The 25,802-nt window shown below is 36.7% G+C and overlaps 3 protein-coding genes across 7 annotated transcripts; 1 reads left to right on the plus strand and 2 right to left on the minus strand.

Moving 5' to 3' along the window:
- Nucleotides 1-1,274: 1,274 nt before the first annotated feature.
- Nucleotides 1,275-3,477, minus strand: LOC103340227 (patatin-like protein 1). The gene is made up of 7 exons (XM_008243624.3): nucleotides 3,314-3,477; nucleotides 3,034-3,215; nucleotides 2,769-2,943; nucleotides 2,482-2,643; nucleotides 1,935-2,237; nucleotides 1,575-1,750; nucleotides 1,275-1,471 (listed from the first exon to the last, which is right to left on the minus strand). The coding sequence occupies exons 1-7, from the start codon at nucleotides 3,440-3,442 to the stop codon at nucleotides 1,405-1,407; spliced, it is 1,194 nt and encodes a 397-aa protein (XP_008241846.3). The 5' UTR covers nucleotides 3,443-3,477; the 3' UTR covers nucleotides 1,275-1,404.
- Nucleotides 3,478-4,680: 1,203 nt separating this feature from the next.
- Nucleotides 4,681-12,901, minus strand: MAP1D (methionine aminopeptidase 1D). 5 transcript variants are annotated; one of them, XM_008243286.2, is made up of 10 exons: nucleotides 12,556-12,901; nucleotides 9,117-9,186; nucleotides 8,489-8,717; nucleotides 7,076-7,237; nucleotides 6,937-6,978; nucleotides 6,576-6,647; nucleotides 5,868-5,947; nucleotides 5,554-5,651; nucleotides 5,162-5,209; nucleotides 4,681-5,073 (listed from the first exon to the last, which is right to left on the minus strand). In XM_008243286.2, exons 1-10 carry the CDS (start codon nucleotides 12,668-12,670, stop codon nucleotides 4,928-4,930), a joined length of 1,062 nt encoding a protein of 353 aa, XP_008241508.2. In that variant the 5' UTR covers nucleotides 12,671-12,901; the 3' UTR covers nucleotides 4,681-4,927. The 5 variants fall into 5 exon arrangements, 4 of the variants coding, with proteins under 4 accessions (XP_008241508.2, XP_008241506.2, XP_008241507.2 ...); XM_008243284.2 differs by having other exon boundaries at nucleotides 8,489-8,720; nucleotides 12,556-12,899; XM_008243285.2 differs by lacking the exon at nucleotides 12,556-12,901 and adding an exon at nucleotides 9,739-9,889 and having other exon boundaries at nucleotides 8,489-8,720.
- A 10,419-nt stretch (nucleotides 12,902-23,320) lies between these two features.
- Nucleotides 23,321-24,891, plus strand: LOC103339928 (uncharacterized). Its single transcript, XM_089042717.1, has 4 exons — nucleotides 23,321-23,773; nucleotides 23,940-23,989; nucleotides 24,181-24,364; nucleotides 24,472-24,891. The coding sequence occupies exons 1-4, from the start codon at nucleotides 23,486-23,488 to the stop codon at nucleotides 24,541-24,543; spliced, it is 594 nt and encodes a 197-aa protein (XP_088898843.1). The 5' UTR covers nucleotides 23,321-23,485; the 3' UTR covers nucleotides 24,544-24,891.
- Nucleotides 24,892-25,802: the final 911 nt, after the last annotated feature.

Consider the following 25,802-nt stretch of genomic DNA (forward strand, 5'->3'; position numbering starts at 1 on the left):
AAAGGGCGGGTCTTGTTACTCTTACCGGGTCGAGGTCTAGGGATCTCGAAAGGTCTGTGATCTCATCTGCTGACATTGTATTTGTAGGATAAGAGTCAATACTTTCTTGGCATGTTGAACTTTTTCTCTATCTAATGAGACATTCTAATAATATATGTTAAATTTTCTCTTTTGTTGTGATTGCTAGGAAGGGGAGGGGATAAACTCTCACGCAACGGGATATCATTTTTTGTTAACTCAGCCAATAATAGATAGGTGAGATATGACTTTTTGCTAACTCGACCAATAATATAATGACAAGTAATCTATTATTAGTTGAAAATAGAAAATAATGTTATCCCGGTTCTAAATATGCGTTTTTCAAAAAAACAAAACAAAAGAGTTTGGGCCACCTTTTTGATGTGGTGCCCCATATGCATGTTAAAAATTATTAAGAAAAGCATTATGTTTCTTGATTATATTGGAGGGTATCGAGTATGGACTACCAAACTCTCCACATATCACAATCCTAACCTATTATTATTATTCCGTATTTTCTCGATACTTGAATTCATTAGAACAACGGGAGTTTCACTAAAACATCTAAAATAGGGGCTTAAATTATAAAAAAATTCAAGCACTATTTAAACATATAAACACACCCAAAACTCATCATTACACACACTCAAAATTCATTTATAAACACACCCAAAAATTGACTTTGGGGTTGATTTTGGGTGTGTTTTTATGTTTAAATAGTGCTTGGATTTTTCTATAAATACATGTCTAGGATTGGGTTTATTTATAAATTTGTATTTTCTTTATGTACCACCATACATATAAACTTACATAAATTAAATTAGCTCATTAACTTTTTACAAAATTAGGATTTTTTTTGTTGTGGCCAAGATTGACAAAATTAGATTTAACTATGACATCCTTGTGTCTTGTCATCATGCATAAATTAGGTATAAGGGGAATATACATACATATAATATTGTATGTCTCATTTGTTGGTTTTATAATGCAGCTAAAGCTCATCAGGTTTTGAGTTCGACTGACATTCGTTGGATCAACGTATCATAATTATAAAAAACGTATATATAGTACGGGTCCACAATGGATGTCTCACATAAAAGTTGTAATCTTCATTTGCTCCTTTGTTTTACTTTAATGGAGAACACCAATATATTAGTTTCACGAAATTTGGAAAATTACAATCATTTGAAAAGAAAAAAAAAAAAAAAATTGGCGAGCAAATGAGAGAGAGAGAGAGAGAGAGAGAGAGAGAGATCAATTATTATTAATGAATAAAACTTGCACCAGATGTGTCAAGCAATATGCCAATATCATGATTCTAATACCAAGTATAAATTCACTTAAACACAATTATAATTAAGATAATGAATCTATTATATATTGTAATCAAATGGAGGTCTGATGTAATCGTTCCTTTCGCAGTTTTCTCTCATCCGATAGTTTTTTGGCAAATCTGCCAAGCCACAAGTACAAGTATTAATGCTTAATCATTAGCTTAAATATTAGCTTGATATAAGTTTAATGGTTATGAAATGCATTATGTGTCGTCATTATACCTAGTGAGGGCTTCTTGATTGGTGGCTCCATTGTGAGCTGGTTCAAATATCCCTGTATCAAGATTCATCCTTGAAGCAGGCTTCTGCAACAGACTCTCACCAGTCTTTATTAGCTCCCTCATGTTCTCCATTGTTGCCTTGTCTGTCGACGATGTGTTCCCACTTAATGTGTCATCCTAGATTGGAGTTCTCACATAGTAATAAATCATGAAAACCTTATTCGTATGACATTATTGATCACATATTTGACCGAGACAGAAATGACCTCAAGTTGAATAAGCTTCGATTAGAGATGTGATCAGTACATATGGAATGCATAAATTATGGCATTAATTTCTTAGGTTGATGAAATATATGTACCTGAATGCGAAGGTAGTTGTGCTCGCATTTGACGGACCTGAAAATCAAGGACATGTGAAGGTCGACCATGTCTCCGCTAGCAAATGTGAAGGCATCAACTAAAGGGCAATGGCCATCCTTGTAAAGCCAGCCCAAAATCCCCCACTTTGCTGCCATCTTTGCGTTGTATTTTTTCTCCATCTTTGAAGTCCCTGTGCCCAGTGAGAGCATAAGGTATTTCTCATATTGTAGACTTTGTGGTGAGGCCAGATCATCTGGACTGCCTGGGAACACTTTCCCTGTTGGCTTCATTGCCAGCAATGCCTTTCCAATTCAAAACACACAAAAAAAAAAAGATCATGGTAAGAAGGGAAACACAAAGAAAACATGTTCCATAAACAAGTAGTTGGATGAATTAAGGACCATGGTACCATATTAATTAGTATCGAGCATCATTATAACTTTAATAAAACTATTTGTACACGTATCACGTTTATTAACCCTATCTCTCAAACAAATCTCACCGTACCTGAATGAGAGATGTGGTCGGTAAATATACGACACTTACAGGATTGTTTGCTGCCACCCCACCATCAACAAGGTGGAATTCCCTTTCATTTCCTCCTGAATCTTTAGTTTTGAAATGATAAGCTGGGAGATAAGTTGGAGCAGACGAAGTACCGATGCAAACATCTGATAGCAATGCATCCTCAGAAACGTCCATCTCTGCCTGCGAACATTTTTCAACCGTGCTGCTATACATTACTCATATCTTATCATATTTTTCCTAATCTCTCAGTGATATATAATAAATTGTATGTGAAACTTATGAAATTATAAGTTATAAGTTGATACCTCGAAGGTTGAGAAGACATGGGGTTGTAGCAATTTGATGTCAAATGTAGGCACCACAATTCGAGTTACAGTTTCATGCAGTCTTCGAGTTCCAAGTATTTTGCGAACCAACTTTCTGAGATACTTGCCATCATATTTTGGTCCCCTTAAGGCTCTCATTCTCATAAGTGTTCCACTATATTATCCATTAATTAATATCATGGGATGCAATTAGAACTAAACTTGAGAAAGAAATTATATAATTAGTGATCATTAATTAATGAACCTGGATTGAGGGAATATTTTGGGACAATGGTTGAGATAGAATGGAACAATATCTTTGGCCTCATAGAGAGGTCGTCTGTTTTGGTCAGGTGCTGTCAACATGGCCGTTATTAGGCCTCCTGTGCTTGTTCCTGCGATCACGTCGAAGTAATCTGCAATTCGGGCTTCTTCTCCATCCAGTTCCTAAACACACATACACAACAAAAACAAAACAAAAATCAGTCTAAATTTTCCTTGTAATTTGGATGATGATGATAATTAGTATATAGATAATTGCATACTTGTAATTTGGATTCAAGGAAAGTCAATATGGTTGCAGGGATAATGCCTCTAATTCCTCCACCATCAATGCTTAGAACAGTGATTTTATCACCATAGCTTGATGGGTTGATTTCTTCACGCAGAGACATTATTTGATTTTCAGCTTGCTAAGCAAGCAATCTATTACATGACGACGATGCATGGACCTCCTAATGTATATAAATAAGTAAAGTCTCAAACTTTCAACCCTAAACCCATGTGCTAATATATTAAAAATAAGGTTTTGCATTTTACACTTGAACCCATGTAAACTAAAATTGGCTACATGATCAAGATATGAAGAAACAAGGTCATGTTAGGGCCATGCTCATGCTTTTATCAGATATTAATTAGTAACATGGATAGTTAGGTGAGTTTGACTATGGGGCTTGGACATGCCAAACAATCGTAAATGTATTTCCTGATGCGTATAGCGCTGCATATGTTTTTCTAAAGTATGTGTACGTGGTCTAACAATGGGCTTACATACCAAACAATCGTATTGCATTCAACTTTCTTTAAGACTATTTCGTCTAGTGGCTCGTCTACTCTATACTTTATTGTAGAATGTCATGGGTTCAAATTTCATGATCGAACGACAATGTCGATAGAATAATAATAATAATAATAAATCCAACACCATGAGAATAAACATGGAGAGCCGGGTCAAAAAAACCATGATCAGAAATGTGGGAATCCGAGTTTGAGGTCCCAAAACTACAAGTAAATATCAAAACTTCAATTGCCCAAATCAGCAAATCAAATACAAACCATTTCCCACTTTCAATGGAGTAGTTGCTTACGCGTTCAAAACAGTACGTATGTCTAACAGTATTGCGTTGCCAAAACAACCTTCTTACTAGAAATAGAAAAGTTTGAATGGAGGTGATAGTGTAGGGCCAAACAACTCCACAAAATTGAACACCATGAAGAACAGTTGTGAACTCTTCCCTACCTTCCCTACCTTTATCCTTTACAATCTGTGCCATGCAGAATTTTCAAAACTCTGAAGACGAAATTAGAGCTGAAATAATGAAATTAACATTTGCATTTGTTCTGCCTATTGAACTAGTTGCAGTCCAACGAGAGACAAAGCAAACAAGCTCCATCCGACGATGAGACGTCCATTAGCCATACTCCAAAAATACCAGCACCAATTTAATGCTTGGAAAGAAATTCCTTCCCACCACAACCATAGCATGTAATGATTAGCATAAATCAGTTAAATATCACTTTCAAGACATCGAAGAATTGTCACCTTAATAATATGATAGATGAGTGCAATTATTTTCACCAATTTGTGTCCGAACCGAAAGGAGGGAGAAGAAGAGAAAAGAAAGGAGCTTAATGAAAGAAATAATCCAACGCATAAAGACCATGTGAAAATCCAAATCCTTGTACAAGATACAACAACTATGAGAAATAACAATAACATGATGTATGCAGTTAAAGGAATCATCTAAAATAATGGTAAAAGAAAAACATATGTGCACCTCCAACATAAATTTTTTAACTTGGAAGATGCAACTCCAATCAAGTATAATTCCCAAACTTGGGTATCTATAGGTTCTATCGTATAAGGTCTAGCACCATCACTAACACCGAGTTAGTATCTCAGCCCCATCTTCGGTTATTAAAATGGTATGTTCAAACTGTGCTGACAAGCTTCCATCTTCTGTGACTACTGTCCAATTATCGTCCCACATTACGGGATTAAAGCTGCCTAGTGTCAGCATCGGTTCTGAACACAGTTATGAAACAAGTACATCACAAATAAGCAACAACTTTTTCCAAAAAGAAGGTAAGTTTGAATAATCAAAATGCATTACCTATTGTGAAGGTTTGGTTTACCACCATGCGGCCGCTTTCATTGTTCCCTACAAGGAATAAAAATCACTTCAACCGGAATATGTTCTGTTGGCAGATATTCTAGATGTAGATTGTGTGTCTCGTGTGTGTCTCCATGCATATTAGTGGCAATATATTGCATACTTCAAGAAAGAAACATAAGGCAGATTAATGCTTTATATTACTGAATTACAAACATTTATGTCTTATGGCACATGTTTTCTATACTAATCAGTAATAAACTTTCAGCCGTCAATAGAATTAGTCTAAGGAATATTTCTAGACCCTAAGTTTTAATAAATAATTTCCGTGACTTGCTCAAACAATGAGTGAATATTGGAGACAGGAGCAGCATAAAGCTCAGAATTATTACTGAAGTGTAGAACAACTGGATCGGCATGAAAGACACGTCCAACCCCATGCCCAACGAACTGTCGAACAACACCATAACGATATTTATCTGCATGCTCCCTTATTGAGGAAAACAAAAAACCATTTATTATTTGAATAAGATTGAATTTTCACATCCATATGTGACTTATGCATGCATGTATATGACAAGTCAGCCTTAAGACACATTGACACAAAAAGAAAAAATTTATTGCACCAATGCCACTACAGAATCCTGCATATAAGGAAGAAAACAGAACTACAGAATTAGGGGGGTGGGGGAAGAAGATGCCTTACTGGATTGTTTTTCCAATTTTCTTAAGCTCCACTCCAGGGGCACATACTGAGATTGCCTTGTCGAGGCATTCTTTAGTTACCTAAGGCAATACTTCAAAAATAAATCTTGTAAGAATAGCTATCATAGAAGAACATCTTGAGAAGTTAAAGGCATACAATTAACTAATTTCAGCCTAGAAAGGTTCGCCTCACTACAAGTCCATAACTAAAGAAGTGTTAGTGGAAGATATAATTTACCAAGATTTATGAAATTTCACTGTCGGCCATCTATACCAATGCAATAAGTTGAAATTATAGGTACACAAAACAAATAAAGAAAATCCAAAAGCACAAGAACAGGGGTAGCTGAAACATTTTTTCAAAGTGAACAACACTTTTGGACGTACACCTGTATCAAAGAGATGATGGCATTCAAGAAGATTTTTTATTTTTATTTTTATTTTTTTTGGCGTTCAGGCATTCAAAAAGATATTGGCTACACAGGGTAGGAAAAGTTCTGTTACATAAGGCTAATAAACTTTTAGGTGGAAGTAATCAAGTGAAATGAATTCTTGTGAAACTAATAGGAACTTTGTGTTATGCCTACAAACAAAAACCCTAGAATTCTAACAATAATCTTTATCAGTGAAGAACTTTTATCATATTACAGTACCAAATACGTGGAAAACCCATGGAACTCCATAAAATTTAAAAGAAAGATATTGCCACCTGAACTAACTTTCTGCCCTCATCATCAACATCTCCACAAAAGAAAGTTGCTGATGTATCACCATGATATCCCTGTAAATTACAAGTCAGTCAGAAGGATATAGATACTAAAGGTTGAACTTGGCAAGTAACTGAAATGCATTAAATCAAACAATTGTGAATGATAAAACAGGTAAAAATGCGTGTAGTTAACCTAATATAAGCATTATTTACAATTAAAAGAACAATTCGATTAAAAAGAAGTAAAAGTTGAGTTGTGTCAACCATTTAATATGGATACACGGTCAAAACCTCAAGTCTTGAATTGTGTATCTCATTTCATTTTGTTTAAACTACGCATGCTCTAAGTAACCATACTCACATTTAAATAGACCGTAACATCAATGTTAATTATATCACCATCCTGCCAAGAAAAAAAAAAATAGATGTGATTTTGATTTGAAACAATTCATTACTTAGAAGAACAAGATGTTGTAGCTAAGAACTGTAATCAAAGAAACCTCAAGTGCTCGGGAATCTGGTATTCCATGGCAAATACATTCGTTCACTGATGTGCAGACACTCTTTGGAAAACCACCATAGCCAAGAGGTGACGGGTAGGCACCATTATCAATTATCATTTGGTGAACAGCTTGGTCAATTTCATCTGTCTTTATGCCTGGCTGCCAATAGAAGCAACCAATTAAAAGTTTCATACAGAGCAAGACACCCACCTCTTACATCATGCAATCAAAGTCAAGAATCTATCTCCAATCACTTATTAGCTAACAACGAAAAATAATGATAGATTGCAAAATCTTGAATGCATCATGCACTAGCCTAGTAGCTTGACAACGACAATGACCAAAAGAAAAAGAAAAATATCAGTTCAGTAAATATCATACAGATTCACACTCCAACATCTACGTTTTGCTAAATCCAACTCTAGAATCTCTAAGAAAGTAGCAAATTGAAGAAAGACCTTTCCTTTCTTCTTCCTCTTTTTTGTTTGTTTTGGGGGACCTGCGGCTTCTAGAAATCTGCACTACTGTAAAGGCAACCCAACCTTTTTTTTTTCCTTTTTTTTTTCTGGGCAAGAACTTGGGTTTTCGAGCATTTTCAAATCGTTTTATACTGTAATTTTGATTACACTAAGGGAATATTATTTAACAAAGTAAAGTTGTAGCCTTCAATCAACACATACGCTCTCTGCATTAATCGCCTACACTTATCATCAATTCCTAAGGTCTCCCCAGCCTTCCCTTTATGTTAAAACCACTTAACCAGAGTAGTCCAGGTTCTTCACTGCTAGCAGCCTAGCCGTAGTTGGCCACATGCTGTACCCTCTCTCTCTCTCTCTCTCTCTCTCTCTCTCTCTCACACACACACACACAGAGTTCAGATCTAACAGCTTTTCTCTCAGTAGAATCATACACTTTGCAATACTTTCCACCATCAAGTACTTCTACTCTACATGCATCGACAGAGAAACCCTCAATATTTCATTAGGATATGAGGCTACACAGAGAGAGAGAGAGAGAGAGAGAGAGAGAGAGAGAGAGAGTTTTATTCTGGAATTGCAATGGTATGAAGTAGGCAGCCACTTTTTCAGGGTTTAGGCAGGTCAAGGATCCGCTTTCTCAGGGCAGTTGTCAATACCCTTTAGTGTAAATAGACTACATTTTTTGGACAGCATAGGTCTCAGCCATTTGAATTCTTTTCTACAAAGCTCTATTTGAATGTTATTGTGTATTACTACTGTATGGTTCGTAAACCGATTGTTATTTTCAATGTATACTTTGCCGCAAAAACAAATAAAAATTACTTCAACACCAAACACAACCTTCTGACATAAGGGAAAAAAATTGACCTAAAAAATCATTCTACAGAAAAAGTGCAAACATAGATAAACAAGCCCAAAGCAGAACAGTCACCTTGACCAAAGTCCCAGCAAATTCTAGAACCTGTGCTGCAAGCCTTCCGGAGGCTCTCATGCATTCTATCCCCTTCTCATCATGCACTTCAGGTCCACTCGCAATTCCAGGAGGTTTTTTGGATTTGACATAAGGAGGCTTTGGTATATGATCTGGAACAGGGCGATGAGGTGAAATTTTTCCAGGCCTTAGACGTTTGCGCTTGGTGTTTAGAACTTTATCTGCATTTCTGCTAATTTCAACAAAATATCCATCACTTATGAGTTTACAAAGACGTGTCTGCATATGTATCTTACATGATGTGCATTACATAATTGAAAATCATGCAGTGTGTCAAAATCCCAGTCCAGAAACCTCATCATCGTCTAAAACCCAAAAATAGAGCCATGATGAGGTCAAGAAATAGATCAAACAAGCTAGAAGCTAATAAATAATACTATAATACCGTATGTAGTCATTTGAACTTCTACAGACAACACTTATACAAAATGGGAGCCAATTGGTAGATTTATTCATAAACCTTTTAACAGTGTCCCAAAGTGCATGAAATAATACTATTATGCCCGTGTTGTGTGTGCCTCTGTGTCTATATAACACATGTGAGTACGCAGAATGTTGCATGCCATACCTTCCATTGAACAAGAGGTTGGTCAAGCCAGAAAATCTTCTGGATAACTGCATTGAAACATGCTTGCTTCCTGTGTGTGAGAATTTGAAACAAAGAAAATAACAATGACCATCACTATATTCACATGTTTAAAAAATAGGAAAAACAAGTGCATTAAATGTTGATTTCATAAAATTGTCAAGGACTCTAGGCTTTGGTTTATAGATTCTTAGAAACTATTGGTATTATACAGGACATCTTTTACATTTCCAAGAAAAGGGCTCAGTTAGGCATTAAGGTTTCATTCATTTGGTATCAAAGAACTTTTATGTTTCATTTAAGTCACACAATCAGAAATAACAAAGCATGGTTGTAATTGCATGTGGTATGTCACAGTTCAGCAATCTCAAATACCAATAAGCTAGGTTCACCAAAAATTATAACACCTTTTCATGCAAATATAAATAACTCACAACGACATGCATTCATCAATTGACTTCTAAACTGATTCAACCTTAGGGAAAGGATCCAAAATCAGATGAAAAGAAAAAAACTGTGCATAACATGTGAAACAGAAGCTGCATCAGAAATACTATTATCAATAACCAAAAATTAAAGAAGTACAAAAGTGAAGGACCAGGACCAGGGTTGTAGCGGAAGAGTTGGTGAGCAGGCTGCTTTGACTGACGGAGGCAGTTTCCCATAAGAGAGGAGAGGATTTTGGGTTGCACAACACACATTGCGCTTGCACTTACCATTCTCTCGCTCTTACATGGTTTGGCTTCTGACTCTCTCTCTCTCTCTCTCTCTCTCTCTCTCATTCCTTTTATTTGTGCATCTTGGGTTCCTGGGATGGGCGTTGCTTGGCTTATCATTATGCCCTCAAGTGCCCCGAATGAATTCGCAAAATCCTGCCTAATTAATTAGTTGTACAAATTGAAGGCCAGTCACATGGGATTAAGTATTAGGACCAAGCTCATCCAAAGCTTTTGAACACAAAGTATCCATACTTCTATTCATTAGATATTTCATTTGTCCCGTTTCCACATTCAAACCAGCTATTTCCAGATGGCTTCACCGATCCTTGGGCTTCCATTTGCTTTCTCACTTGTACAGCTTCATCCCATCTTCCAGCTCTTGCATATATATTTGACAGGGTGACATAGTGCCCAGCATTTCCCGGTTCCAACTGTACTAATTGTACAGCAGCAAGCTTTGCAACATTAACATTTTGATGGGCTCGGCAGGCAGCTAACAGAGCTCCCCAAATACACTTATCAGGCTTCAAAGGCATCCTATGAATAAAACTAACTGCATCTTCAAGTTGACCATCACGTGCCAGCATGTCAACAATGCAAGCATAATGTTCCATGCTGGGGATGACGCCGTACTCCTTCATCATACTGTGAAAGACTTGAAGGCCCTCATCCACAAGACCTGCGTGACTACAAGCTGACAAAACAGAAGTAAAAGTTACAGAATTGGGGCAAATCCCTGAATGATTCATCTCTTTGAGAAGGTGAAGAGCAGCTCTTCCATGCCCATGCATTCCAAAGCCTCCAATCATTGAGTTCCATGACACTAAATCCCTATTGATCATGTTGGAAAATACAGAGTATGCAGACCCAATGCATCCACATTTAGAGTACATGTGGATCAGTGCATTCCACACCGGAACAACCAAATCAAAACTAATTTTCCTAATGAAGGCATGAATTTGTTTTCCAAATTTCAAATTGCACGCTGGCAAGATAGTGGATATTGTCGTTTGGTCAACGTTGATGCGTGCTCTTTGCATTCTTCTGAAACTGTCAAGTGCCAAATCCTCCAGTCCTAAATCAATAAAGCCAAGGATCATGGCATTCCAAGAAACAACATGGGCTGGGTCCATTAATTTAAAAACATTTGTAGCATCATGAATTCTATGGCAGTTGGCGTACATTGTCAACAATGCAGGGCCAGCTGAGTGGTAAAATGCAATGCCAGATTCCCTTTTTATCCCATAACCGTGGATTTCTTTTCCATTTAGCAAAGACCCCAGATGCCGACAGGAGACAAGGACAGTAGAAAGAGAATCCAAATCAGGGTCAACCATGCTGCTTCCTATCATATCCCTGAAAATCCTCAAGGATGCTTCATGACTCCCAATCCTTGAATATCCTGATATCAAGGTGGTCCATGAAATGATATTAGGCTCCTTAATCTGTTCAAAGATTCTCTTAGCCTTGTTACAGTGCCCCATTCGGCAATAAGCATCCATTACTGTATTCAAAGTGACAATATCAGGCTCGCAACCACCCAAATTCATACAATCAAATAGTTCTACTGCCAATCCAAGCAACCCATTACATACGTATCCTGAGATCATTGAATTCCATGACCACAAATCTCTTCCCGCCATCTCATCAAAAACCCTTTTAGCACTCCCAATATTATCACATTTCGAATACATATCTATCAATGAATTGCAAACTTGAAGATTAAGCTCAAACCCACATATAATCACATCTTTGTGAACCACAATTCCCACTTTCAAGCACGACAACTGTGCACATGCCCTTAAGACCTTAGGAAACACATACCCATCAGGCAAAACATCATTCAAAATCATTTCAACATATGCTCCTACACATTCTTCATGCATTCCGTGCCTCGAATAGAATCCCAGGATTGCGGTCCAAGCAAAGACATTTGGTTTTAACAAGTTGTCAAACAACTTCCAGGAAGACACCAAATCATCACAATCAGCATACATTTGGACTAATTTGGTGACTATGAATGGGTTTTGATCCAACCCACATTGGATCATCTTTTGATGAGCATGCTTTCCTTGATTTAGAGACTTCGAATGGCTGCATAGTTGTAGGTAAACACTGAGTTCAGAAGGAGAGGGGGCTTTGCTATTGGTTGTGGACAAGATTGAGATTGCTCGATGAGCGCGCCATACTCTCAACTCCTTTGGGATTTTAGCGTAGTCAAGGTCAGTGGCAACTGGGACTGAGAAAAGAGAATTTGTCGGGAATTTAGATTTGGCCACTGAAGAATGGGACTTTAGTTGGGGAGACAGAGAAAGGTTAGTGACATCTAACGGGAAAAAAGTTTGTATCTTCAAGAAAAGAGCTCAATTAGGCATTAAAGTTTCGTTCTCTTGGTACCAAAGACCAATTTTTCAGTTCAAGTCATACAATCAGAAACACAAAGCATTAGGGAAATTGTATCTAGTTGATATAGCTATAAAAGCAGTCTCACAAAACCAATAAGCTATGCTAGCTACAAGCTATAACACCCCATTTCATGCAAGTATAAACACTAGCAAGCATACTATTGCACCCTTCCTTTGACTATAAGCCCATTCAAATAGAACACATAGAATTGAAACCAAAGCTGAATCAGAAAGGTTTTAACTTCAGAAACCAAGACTGAAAAATAAAATAAAGAATAAAAGTGAAGGAGCAAGGACCTGGGTTGTAGCTGAAGAGTTGGTGAAGAGGCTGCGCTGACTGAAGCAAGCGGTTACCCACAAAAGTAGAGAGGATTGTGGGTTGCACAACACGCATTGCGCTTGCGCTTACCATTCTCTCACTCTTTTATACAACAGTTCGGCTTCTTCAGCTTCTGTTCTGGCTTTCTGCTCTTTCTCTCTCCCTCTCTCTCTCCTTTTTATCCGTTAATTCCCCTCTTCAACTTTGATCTGCGAGGGGCCTAGCTAGGCTCCTGATTATGGCCACAAGTATAGGTATACGGTTAAATCTATAAACATCATTAGTTGTATAAAATGCCGGCCCGGCTGTTACATGTGCTTTTATATTCGGATCAAGCCCATCCAAACGCTATAAATCAGTCAGGTTAATATAGCCGCGCGGCTATACTTATTTTCCCACGTGGCACCTTATCGCTACTCGGGGCCTTTGTTTTTTAATAAAGGCTATAATCGGTTCTTTCAATTTTTTAAAAATTTTATAGCCGAGCGGCTATACTCGATTTTGCTTATTTTTAAAAAAAGTCATATAGCCGAACGGCTATACTATGTTTGTCTGAAAATAGTATAGCCGCGCGGCGATACTATATACTGGGATCCTTTTAAATTTTTTCTCCGATATTCGTTTATGCGCCGCGTGTGGAATAAGTAGAGCCGGGCGGCGATACTATATTTTAAAAAATCAAAAAATGAGTATAGCCGGTCGGCTATACTATTTATGGAAAAATCCACCAGACCAGAGAGAAACATTAAAACCAATTAAAAAACATAAGAAATTTTGATCAGAAGCTATTAAACGAACAAAATTGAATATGACAACCCCAAAAAAAACCCACATTAGCTATTAAACGAGCAAACAACTGAATATGACAACTCAAAACAAAAAAAAAACCCATTTCAGTTTACATAAAAATTTGAAATTGTGCACAAATTGATCAGAAGGACATCGAATTGAATCGACCCAAAATTTGCTTACATCGGGAAGGCAATCGTTCAGCAAAGAAGTAAGTCCATAGAGGTTTTCGAGGAGCTTGAGATTATGCTCCAGCGAGTTTCTCAGTCGCCGATTCTCTTCTCGCAAAGCCTACAATTCTTCGTCATTGGTGGACGCGGAGGCGGTGGAGGCGGCGGTGGTGTCGAGGCTTGGGTTTTTGGGGATGAATCTGGGCAGTGGGGTGGGGCTAGGGATTGGGGTCGGGGAAGTGGTGGCTGCTTGGGGCGGATGGGTTTTTGTTTTAAAAAAATATAGAATTTTATAAATTCTATGAATATTTTATTACCCCTGAACTGTATTTTTTTTCAAATTTATATAGTGAGCAGGAAGATAAGGCTGGTTGATAAACAAAACAGGTAGGTGGAAATAGGGGTACTCTGAAAAAAAAGCCACGTGTCAAAATAAGTATACCGTGCGGCTACACTATTTTTGGAAAAAAGAATTAGACCTGATTGATTCATAGCCGTTGATCTATAAAATATAGACCTTACATGCATATACAGTTAAGAATCACTCACCTGCAGGAGGACGACTTCTGATACAGCATGACGGAAAGGTTTGGATGGGCTTGATCCGAGTATAAAAGCCCATGTAACAACCCGCCCTGCATTTTATACAACTATTTTTTATAAGGTCTATAATTATGATCAATGGCTATGAATCAATCATATGTTCACAGACGACTAACCATAAGCATTCTACATGTTTAAATCATCAACAGCTACGAATCAATCATACATACATACACGACTAACCCTAAGCATTCTACGTGTTTAGATCATGAAAGAGACTGCCAGCTACTCCTGATGTTCGGCTCAAACATAATTGGGCTTGCCAATTCATGTTTGGGCTAAAACCTAAGGTTGTACTTTATGTACATGGAAACCTAAGGACTTGGGCTCGGATTGGAAGTGTTTCAACCATGCATGAAACTTTAGCTCTTTTCTTTTCTTTCCTTGTTTTTTTGGGAAAGTTTTTGTACAAGTCTATAAGACAATCCCCCCAAGAAATGATAGGGTATATTCCAAGCATCAACTTCAAAACAAGGTTCACCACATCGTATATGCTCACATCTGCCTGCTGAACTTTTCTTCTAATCTGAAAGCAAGAGCGTCCTCTGCTTTAATCCAAGTCTCCTAGTTTTGTATGGGCCGTCTTCTCAGTGGATCTTAGAATGCTTCTTCAAAAATAAAATTTTATGTATTGTTAGCATATTATATCAAAACATCTGTTAATTATAAAACATGAACTAAACTACCTTGTATATGTTCTATTGTTTGTTAAAAGCTCTATTGGATTTGAAATCACACTACTCAAATTCAATTGAAGCTCTTTTTTTTTCTTTCCGATTGATTTTGAATTTAACACTGTAATTTAAATAAATTAGTTCAGCCTCAGGTTTGAATTATCATGACATCATAGTTGTGCGTGTGTGTGAGAAAGAGAGAGAAACCCACCTCGCATGTAATTTAGACTATAACTTGTAAAGACAATATAAGAATGACATTAAGTCACAGCGGGCCATATTGGGTACTGCAGGGCTTCCGAGGTACGTAATCAAAGCCCTCCATAGTCCGCCTACATTAGGATAGACCCATGCCACGACGACATGTTGTCATTTTCCAACTCCCCAAAACGACAAGGTTTGGAATTTGATGGTGCATTTGCGTCGTTAGTCGAATATGGTAATGGGCTTGGGCCATATCGAGAGGCCTACATATGATGAGACTCGACGTGACGGCCCACAGACGCCTCACCACCACGTGTTGGAATCTTAAAGCATTCTTCAGAATTCTAGCGCCCACGCTTTGGTTTCTAATTTGACAGTGATTGACCGCGACGGGCACGTTAGAACATGTCCTGCGTATTAATTCGTTTGCCTATGGCGATGGGTCTTTCTCATTTTTATAAACCTAAATTTAGGGAAGAAAATAAAATAAATACAAGGCAAGTAGGGTTGGGGGCTGAGAAAATATGGTGGATAATAAAACTATAACCATTTTGTTATGTTTTTTTTTTCATAATTAAATTTGGATAGTTCTAATTGGACTCAAAATAAAAGAGAGAGTACATGCATATTTTGTGCTTTTTTAAATATTTATTAGTAACGAGGAAGATTCGAACTTCGAGCATATTTCAATGTTGAGAAAAGAAGTTATCGGATTAATAGCTACATTTTTTTTTTTTTCTCACACACATTGTCAAGATGTCATGAATACTCGTATTTAGGACCACATATATGCAATTCAAGACTTTTTCCATTGGGCTAAACCCGTTGGCCAACTTGTCAAAATACACATTGAAACTTAATTGTGGATCAAATAGAGACCACAAAATTGTATTGAATTCTCTAATGTAAAATAGAGACAGGTAACCTCAAGGCGCCGTTATAACAAGGACAAAACCCGCAAACTCAAACCCATGCTGCGTTTAATTTGGAATTTCTGGGTCTCGAGCTGCGTGTTTCCTCGTTTTATCGATTATATAAAAAAAAACATATATTAATATTCATTTATATAAATATGGTGATCGCAGCCTCTTTGTTTATCTTCTTTTTAAAGTAATCTCTTTTTCCCTAGCACTGACTGCTCGGCGGCCTTCTCTCTCTCTCTCTCTCTCTCTCTCTCTCTCTCTCTCTGTGTAGCAGACACCACCAAAGCTATCAAAGTCATAGAAGGTTCTCCTGCTCCATATATCGTCCCAAATGGTTGAGTTTTATTACACCACAATTCACAAGCATCGACTTATCCAAATTGGAAAAGAAAAGAAAAATAAAAGTTTCAAATACATGTAGGGTTTTTTTTTTGGTACTGCCACATGCATAAACATGAGAATCACATTTCCACCAAGAAAAAAATAAAATAAAACATGAGGAAGCACATTGCCATCTCTCCATATCGATCGCACAATTTTTGCACTCGTGAGAAATGACTGAGCAATATTTTTTGGGTGGCCCAAAGACGATCTGACAAGTGCATAAATCCGCCAACAAAGTACATAGTTCCAAATGGTCCACAACGTAACAAGAAGACTGTTCTAAAAGAATGGCACCATTTATATATGTATGCATTTGAGCTTGGGATCTTTTCTCATGGACCACTTTGACAAAAAATAAAAATAAAAGACTGTTAGGTTTTGGCATGTGATGATCATAATGTCAATCTATATCCTGTATATATAAACCGATGATGAAAGTGTGCGTTTCTTTTTATTAAAACAGGGTGATCTTGAATCATTGCTCTCAGTAATTTTTTTATTCATTTCCCACACATCTTGCATATAAAATTCAACAATGTATTCATTGCCCGGAATTTGATAAGGTCATCTGAATTTGAGAGGGAAAAGTGTTTTGTAGCATTATCTTCAAAAACCCTTGTTTATGGGCTACCAACTATATTAAAGCTCTTCTTTTCAAGACATATATATACACACACATGATCATAAATATACATACATATATGTTGAAGTTTGTAGGTTTTTATCAAAATAAAAATAAAAATAAAAATGTGTGCTTACTAGTTTAGTGGTGTTTCTCTTCCCGATATTAAAAGAACTGTTCCAAGTTTTTCAATATCTCATTTTCCGTTAATTAAAAGAAATGAACAACTTTTTGTTTGCTGGCCGTGAGCTGTATATTAGTAGTTTATCTAAAATCCCCCCTTCGATCAAATTCATTTTATGATCAGAAAATCCAAGCATACTTGGCCCTCAATTCAACAACCCTTTGGCAGTTTGATCAATTGTTAAGGTGTTTTTTTAGTTCTTTCCCAATCAGCAGCTAAAGATCAAAACTATATATCTAGGATTCCAATTCCCACACTTGTGTTAGGATTAGGAATGTAGGCATGCAGCATTCCTTGTTGCCCATGAAGTCAAAATTTCGCATCATTTTGAAAAGAAGGTAATCAATGAAAAGACACACAAGCCGCAAAAGCTCCTCTACGAGTCCTCATCACTTTTAAAAGGTGAGACTGATCAGAAGGTGGGGGGTCCGAAAGCTCCTGTACGAGTCCTCATCACTTTTGGAAAATGAAAGGACCATTTGAGCACTATCAGTGAAGACATGTTGTGGACAGAAACGGATTTCCCTTCGAAAGCTCCATTGCCTTCATTTCAATTCTGCATTTACTTCCATTTCACTCTTATCTCTACACACACACTCACCTTGAGATTCCTCATGATGATATGCTTTTTCACTTTCTTTCTTTCTCTCTCTCTCTCTCTCTCTCTCTCTCTCTCTCTCTCTCTCTCTCTCACTTCCATTTCTTTTAGCAAAACTGGTCATTAGCATCATAAAGATAACAAAATCTAAAGTTCTTTAGTCATACTTTTGGCTTTTGGCTTGTAACCATGGTCTATTCTGCCATGGACAGTGTCTCAATTAAAGTCTGTATCTCACTTTTTCTTTTGAAAAATTTTCTGCCCTAGCTAGCAGAACAAATAAAGAAAAAAAAAATTCTGCCTCGGATCCACCATCCATTATTATTTTTAACCTAAACTTCCCTATCATCAATCATATGCTGGTATTCATGATGGCGCTATAAGTATTTATTATGTAATTAAACAAAGCGAAGCAACAGTAGTAGGAGAACAGAAGTCAAAGACCAACAGCAGTACATACTCTCAAAGCTCTTCTTAATTATCTTTTCAGGTTATAATTATAAAGCTCTCCTTTTAAAGAATCAAATTTACAATCCGCCCACATGTGGGTGATTTCAACGGTAAATGATGAGTATGATGTGAGCTGTAAATTTGAATACGAACACATGATACATAGATTACCTAAAATATATCTAAAGCATCTAACATATTATGTTGTCAAAGAACATGCACATTAAGCCTATATTATCAAGACGAGTATTCAGCTACAGTATCTTTGTAAAATACTAAGCCATCGGAATCGGATCAAAATGTTATGGATAGTAACACATGTGACTTTGGTACATGCTTCAAGTGTTCATTTCATGTTCTGTTTAACTTAATAAACCATTAATTAGCAAATAAGCAAACGCCATTCACGAGGAAAGATAACAATCCTTTAATCCCAACTTCTCCTTTTTGGATGCGTTTTAGGCAAGAGATGGCCACAGTAATCAGCATTGACAAAAATAGAACCACAATAAAGAAAAGATTAGAGGCCTTCATTGACCTAACTATATTATAATAAGAAAAGATTATCGAAAGCCTTAATGATGTGGATTTGGATGTGAGTAAAACTAATTCTGTCATTGTTTGATATGCCTTTGCCATCACAAGTAACCAAAACAAAAGCCCTTCTGTCAAAGCAGCAAAAACAAAATTAATCGAAAGAGACCTTTGATATAACTAAAAGCTTCTTATTTTCTCTCTCTCTCTCTCTCTCTCTCTCTTTTTTTTTCAATTAGCGGGTAATGGTGAGGTCACCTTACTAATTCATTCAATCACCTTTTTATAATTGCATGCACTGGCTCAACTAAAGCAAGGCAATTAACAAAAGCACTTTTTTTTTTAATTGGGGGGAACAACAAAAGCACTTTTAAGTTCAAAATTAACGTTGAAATCTTAGGAGAGAGGGGCTGAGCCACTCTATATGATTGGGTTGCGGCACCAAATTTTTGTAGAAGGGGGAAAATCTCGTCCTAGTTTTCTGTGCTCAGCAACGCAATTCACCTATAAAGATCCATGTGACCTTGTCCAATGTCTATTTCCCCTTTTTATTCTCTTGCTTCAGAGGAATCTTACTTATATATATATATATAGTTTTTCCCTTCTTTGATTTAATGGTCACGATTGTTTGTTGGTACGTCTTCTTTAATTTGAACCAACAAACATCAAACTTTCCGTAAAGCAGTATTTTTTTGGGTAGATTATTGCCTATTTTACTGATCATCCATCATCTCTCTCTCTCTCTCTCTCTCTCTCTCTCTCTCTCTCTCATATTATTGGATAACATTGAAAAGTCCTTGTTTCATTCCATACTTGTACATATATATATATATATACGCTCTGAAATTCCATGATTTCCACAGTGGTGTGCTTTGATTTTTCTGGAGTGTCTTCATTGTAATGAAAGGGCAAATTTTGTCGTGGAGGTTTAATATAATAATGCATGCCCTAACGCCCATGAAGTGTCAAATATACTTTGCCTTCCAAAGTTCTTAATATTATAAAATTGGTTGTCCTCTGAAAGTTTGTGTGCATATATGCCTTATCAATGTGCCAACAAAAACCAAATATCATCGCTTGTTTTTGTATGGCAAATAATATGACTTCCATACAAGAGTGGTGTCCATTTTCATTTTGAATTTGTTTTATATGTGACGGTAACATCACGTCAATATGTCACATATACAATTTATTCATTAATTGTTTCAGTAAGAATGTATATATATATATATCATATTTAAGCACAAAAGAGGATTAATTTTAAGTTTTTATATAATGCATAACATGATCCTAATTAATAAAAAAAATACACAACTTGTCATAGAAGATAATATTATCTCATTTATATATAATAAAGAAATATGCATGTTTTAAGGACACTTATTTTGGACCCTCACCAAACTCAAAAATAGTTCCTCACTATTTTTAAATAAAATAAATGATTATTTACCCAATGCCAGAAATAAAGGGGGGGAAAATACACTCAACTACCAAATATTTGTATTATTGAATGGTCGTATTGTAATTTGGGAAGGTAGGCACTAGGACAAAGGGGTAGCCACGATGAATCTTACTAGAGAAAAAGTTTTTATGGTGGTGGTCCATCCACATTGCATACCCGTTTGCATGTATGTATGATAAACATGTGGTATGTCATCGCATAGACCATGTTATACATTTCCACACTATTCTTATTCTATTTTAATTTATACACTTACCTAACCGTTATTCCGTTATGGCCCAAAATTAAATGATCATGCCTGCCATGTATCAAACCCAATGGCTCAAAGTTTTTATAAATAAAAAAATAAAAATAAGTGATTGTATATTATTGATGGGCAAACCAAAGTACAAAGCAAATATGTGCTAAATATGGGTATATCTTCTCCAGTGATCAAATACAACAACATGTTGAATTGATTTGGAGAGAATCACGCACAACTCAAACAATGACTAAATCCCCGATTCAGCAACCAAAAACACGTGTACTCAGACCTACAATATAAATTCGCCATGCAATGACAAAAATGAAAAATTTGTATCGAAAGCCGAAAACCAAAAGCCAAAAGCAAAAAAGAAATAAAAATCCTAAATATAAAACAAATCACAACAAACTTTTAAAGAGTTTCTGAAAATTATTAGTCTAAAACAAAGCTAAGAAATAGGACCACCATTCCATATCTTCCGGGCAACCCGAAGAAAATCATAGCGTCATACCATATAAACCCATAGTCCAGTACTGGCTAAACCCGAACTCAATGCAAGCAGACATCTTCCCCTCTTTAGAGATCCAAACTATGTTGAAGGGAGCCAACTCCTTGTATGAGTGGGCCAAAATACAATGACTATATCATGGTGACGACATCGTTTCACAGTGACTGCTTCCACATCACAAAATGAACTAACAATCTTGAGGGAAAAGGGAGGGAAGGAGAAAAGAAGGGATGAGGTAGGAAAGGACGCCGCCAACCCCCAGAGGGGGCAGCGACTAAGACATTTTTTGTTAGGGTTTTCTTAGAGAGTGTGCCTAGATTTCACAGTCAACTCTTCCTTTTTAATTTTTTCTTTTTTTATAATTCAAGTGATAGTCTAATTTACAAAGGATAGAGAGTTTTTGTCACACAAACACTTTAAATGTGTCATAGAAGTTCTAATCTGAGACCACTTATCTGCAAGTCAAGGTCATTATTCAATGTGCTACCCTGTTGACTCATCTTCCTCTTCTATTTTATCACATTCACTTCTCATTATGCAATGTTTTTGTATACTCATAATCGCCATTCTTAATAGATCATCTATATTAAAAGTAAATCAAATCAAAAATCATTTAATCATCCAAATAATATTAGATGAATGGAAGAAATATTCAGTTATCAAATTGTGATTAACAATATCTAGTTTAGTTTATTTTTTCTACAAAAATAGTTATGAAAGAATAACCTACGAAATGAACGATTTCAATCATCATATACTTAAGATTACACACTGCGAAGAATAGTAGAAAAGAAGTATCTAGCATTAAGAAGTTGAATTTGTTCTTTTTCATTTTGATGACTAGCTAAGTGATGGTTACTAAAAGCGCAATTTAACCACCGGCAAAAAAGAAGCAGCAACTTAACCGAAGCCCTATTTTGCTAGCCCTCTTAGGTTACGTTTAACTGCATGGTTAGAAACTACTAGCTACTTTGTCACATTTGTAGGGTGGGGACCTTGCTCAAGTCATTAAGTAAGGTAGAGCTCGTGTGGTTTGTTTTCTAGCCTTGATGACATGGTGATATCAGTCAAAAATTCAAAGATGTTGGAGCAAATTATAATAAAGGCGAAAGCTATATGTGCAAAGTGAATTTGGTTGGTAATTAAGCCGCAATTAACTCAGTTAAAAGTAAGGGCTTGTAGTTCCGTGATTAAAAATATTTACTCTTACACCTAATTAAAGTCATATATTCGATCCCCCTCTCCAAATATCGCTTGTATTAAAAATTGTAAAAAAACTCAGTTAAAAGATAAAACTATGTGCAATACGGAATCAAATTGTTATAGTGAAGTGATTGTGAACGACCACAATCCGTGCATATGAGTTACATTAGCTAGCAGACATTACTCTTGTACTTTGATTGCAGTTATTGTACTATATACTCTTACACCTACTATTGTAGGCCTATAAATCCTACCCGATTTAAAAAAGTATTGTTTTTGCCCAATTTGTAGAATTCTTGTGGTCCTATCAAAAACTCAAATTAATTAGGGTATTCAATAGTGATGTGCACCTGATTCATAGAAGAAGAGAAGATTTAATGATTGTTGATGGAAACTCATCATATGATATTATCGATCGATATTCACTACTTATTAATTTTGCTTTTTTTGATAGTTTTTATATGCATTTCTTTTTTTTTTCATCTAAATTTTTTTACATCGTACATTCTTACCCTTTCTTTTACTTGAACGGGTAAAAAAATTTCATTTTAATTTAGAATTAGAACGTCAAGAGTAGAACTCTTGCGACAGATATAAAGAATAAGGACGTTAATCTTACTATTGGTAAATCTTGTTTTGAAGCTGAGTCCACGCCATTACCATTGGCCATCACTTTTGCAAACTAATTATGCTTTCTTAACGTGCACAAATCATCATCAACTCATTGGCAATTATGGAAAAAAAACAAATGGATCATGGTGGCATTTCCGATGTTGTGAAGTAAAGACAAGGGTAAATAAGTACGTCCCGTTCCTCACCGTTGATAATCATACGGTTAACAAGAGTTAAAAGACCCGTTCAGAGCCAGACGGAATTCATCGAACCAAAAGGTACGATTTTTATAACTGCCCGTAATTCAGTGAGTCCCGTTCTAACTTCCACGACCGTACAGTCTCTGAACCTGTACCGTCGTAGGCAATCATTTCCCCCTCCTGTTATCTTCAACGTGCAACGCATCCACGTGGCGTGGATTTATTAGACGAATGTTCGGTGCACCCCAGATCTACGTAACGGCGCCGTCAAATCGCCCGTTTTCAGATTCCCCGTCATTGTTAACGGAGTCTGGACCACCACGCAACCTTTGCCCCCCCGCACTTATAAACCAAATCAATCGCAGCCGTCCAACGGCCTCGTCATCATCATCACCATCATTATCATCATCGTCATCGCTCACTCTCTCTCTCTCTCTCTGACTCTCGCTCTCAGAAACTCAAAGCGAAGAGCGCTCTGGAGAGAGAGAAATGGTGATGAGGAAGTGAAGTAGCGACTAGCGGTAGAGAAATAGAGGCGACAGCGATGGAGGTGGCTCGAGCCGCCACGTCAGCGACAGCGAAGAAGAAGAGGAAGATCAACACGAACGGAGAATCCGTCGAATTGCCGTCTTCGTATGCGCAGCTGAAGAAGCCGAGACGACTCGTCGTAAGTGGCGCGTCGAAAATTGCGGCGGCGGAGGGTGTGCTGGAAGCCGAGGACGACGAGGACGACGACGTTTCGACGTCGGATCACGTCGAGACCTCCTGTTGCTCGAGTAACGGCTCGAGTGAGCTGGTGCATGATGGAGACATAAAATTCGTAGATCTGAAGGTGAACGATTTAATGGAAGTAATTAAATTCGGCAATAAATTCAATTATCCCCTACAACTTTCGGAATTTTCGGTTCTTTTTTGTGGCGCTTTTATTGCTTGAAGCTTTCATTCAATTTTCACGTCTCTTTATTGATTGAATTTTTAAATTAATTATTTTGTTGCAGAAGGAGAGTGAACAGGTTGGGTCGTGGAAGCATAATTCAAGCAGAGAAAGGTTTTCATACATACATTATATATATTCATCCAACATTTATTACTGTAATTCAAGCACTCTTATCTTGAATTCAAAATTCAAAATTTCAATTTTCTCTGCCTTTCTCTCGCGCACTCAAATGTATTTAAGTTCGCATACTGTGTCTCAATTCTTTGCTCTATCCTTGTGTTCGCTGTATCTTGCTGCTGCAGGAGAGAGATGACGGCGCCTACGAGCGGGATTCAAGCCGAAGCAGAATTCGAGGAAGTAGAATCCACAGTGACCGTGAGGTCGAAGGACGCCGACTCTCGACGAAGATCAGCACCACCTATCGACTCAGAGCTTGAAGAATTCTTCGCAGCCGCCGAGAAAAACATCCAAAAACAATTTATGAAAGGCAAGTTCAATATATTTTTTTAATATTTTTGTTAATTGTACAAAACTTGAAGCTTCTACGTTGGCTCTTGTCCAATTGTCATGAAAATTTCTGAACTGATAATTGCAGGTATAATTATGATATTGCCAAGGACGAGCCGGTGGAAGGACGGTACGAGTGGGTTCGATTAAAGCCGTAAAAGAAAAAGAAAAAAAGAAAAGAGGATCAATAATCCTCATGCAAATTATTTTGTTAATTTCATCAGTGTCTAGTTTTTTTTTCTTTTGTTTGTTTGTTTGTTGGGTTTAATATTCATGTACAGCAAGCTGTAGCTCTTAAATTAGTTAATTTAGAAGCAGAAGAAGAATCTGATGGAGGAGATGGGGAGTTTTGTTTCTGCGAGTACGATCGAGAGAGTATCGAAGAGAACAAGATCACAAAAAGCTTCTAGAATTCTACTCTCCCTTCTTCTTCACATTTGGTGTCTCATTCTCTCTTCAATTTGGCCTATCTATCAATCTATCTGCTACTGTCAACTGTTTCTTTCCTTCTGTGCACCAACAACACTACGTGCCGATGCAGTCAATATTTTTCAGTATTTTTCGGCGTCAATTGCCTTAAATATTTTAATTATTTTTTTTAAAAAAAAGAATTTATGCAAAGCCATATGGCATGTAAGTTACTGACACGTGTCTTATCCCATCGAATCCATCGTCAACAACCACCAAGTCGATTTATTTCCAAATCCCAAGTAAAAACAAGAAAAGAATATTTACTATTACAAGAAAGAGTTTTTAAAATAAAAAAAAATAAAGAACCCTAACTGGGGGAATAATTTAATTAATAACAGTTTGTGGAAACATTGGGTTCTGAAATGCCGGCATCTGGATCAGTCAGTGAGTCAGTCAATCAGTCAGGTCAATGTTTTTGTGTATGTGCTAGAAAACAGTTAATAAGACCAGAGAAGGCAAAATGAGGAAGTTTCTGTGCAAAGAAGGATGCAATATTGTGATACGTTTGGCGAGGGAGGTATGATCTGCTGCTTGCTTTAAAGGTTTTTTGTTTTTTTCATTTATGGTTCTTGGAAATTTGTTGCATTTGGATTATATTGGAGGGTTAAAAACAACAAGGAGAGAGAGAAGAGAGACAAAATAAGGGTTTGTTGAGATTCTTTCGGATTCCCTTGACTCCGGTAATATTTGGCCTAGCTGCATACCTCGCTAGGTTTTGAACTGTAAATATTTGTTGATATGTCAAGCATCTTCAACCTGTAATTCCTGGAAAGGGAATTTGTGATTTTTCTAGCTAGTTCTACCGGTAATGTTTGTACTTTTGCGATTTTTAAATCAAATAGAGAAATGAAAGATAAATAAAAAAAGAAAACCAGCGAGGTAAAATATAAAGAAAGAATGACAATGTTGAAGAAAGAGATTATTCACAAATTACACAAATCTCACT

Source organism: Prunus mume, linkage group LG8 (assembly GCF_029339155.1).
Source record: "Prunus mume cultivar Tortuosa linkage group LG8, ASM2933915v1, whole genome shotgun sequence".
NCBI lineage: Eukaryota > Viridiplantae > Streptophyta > Magnoliopsida > Rosales > Rosaceae > Prunus > Prunus mume.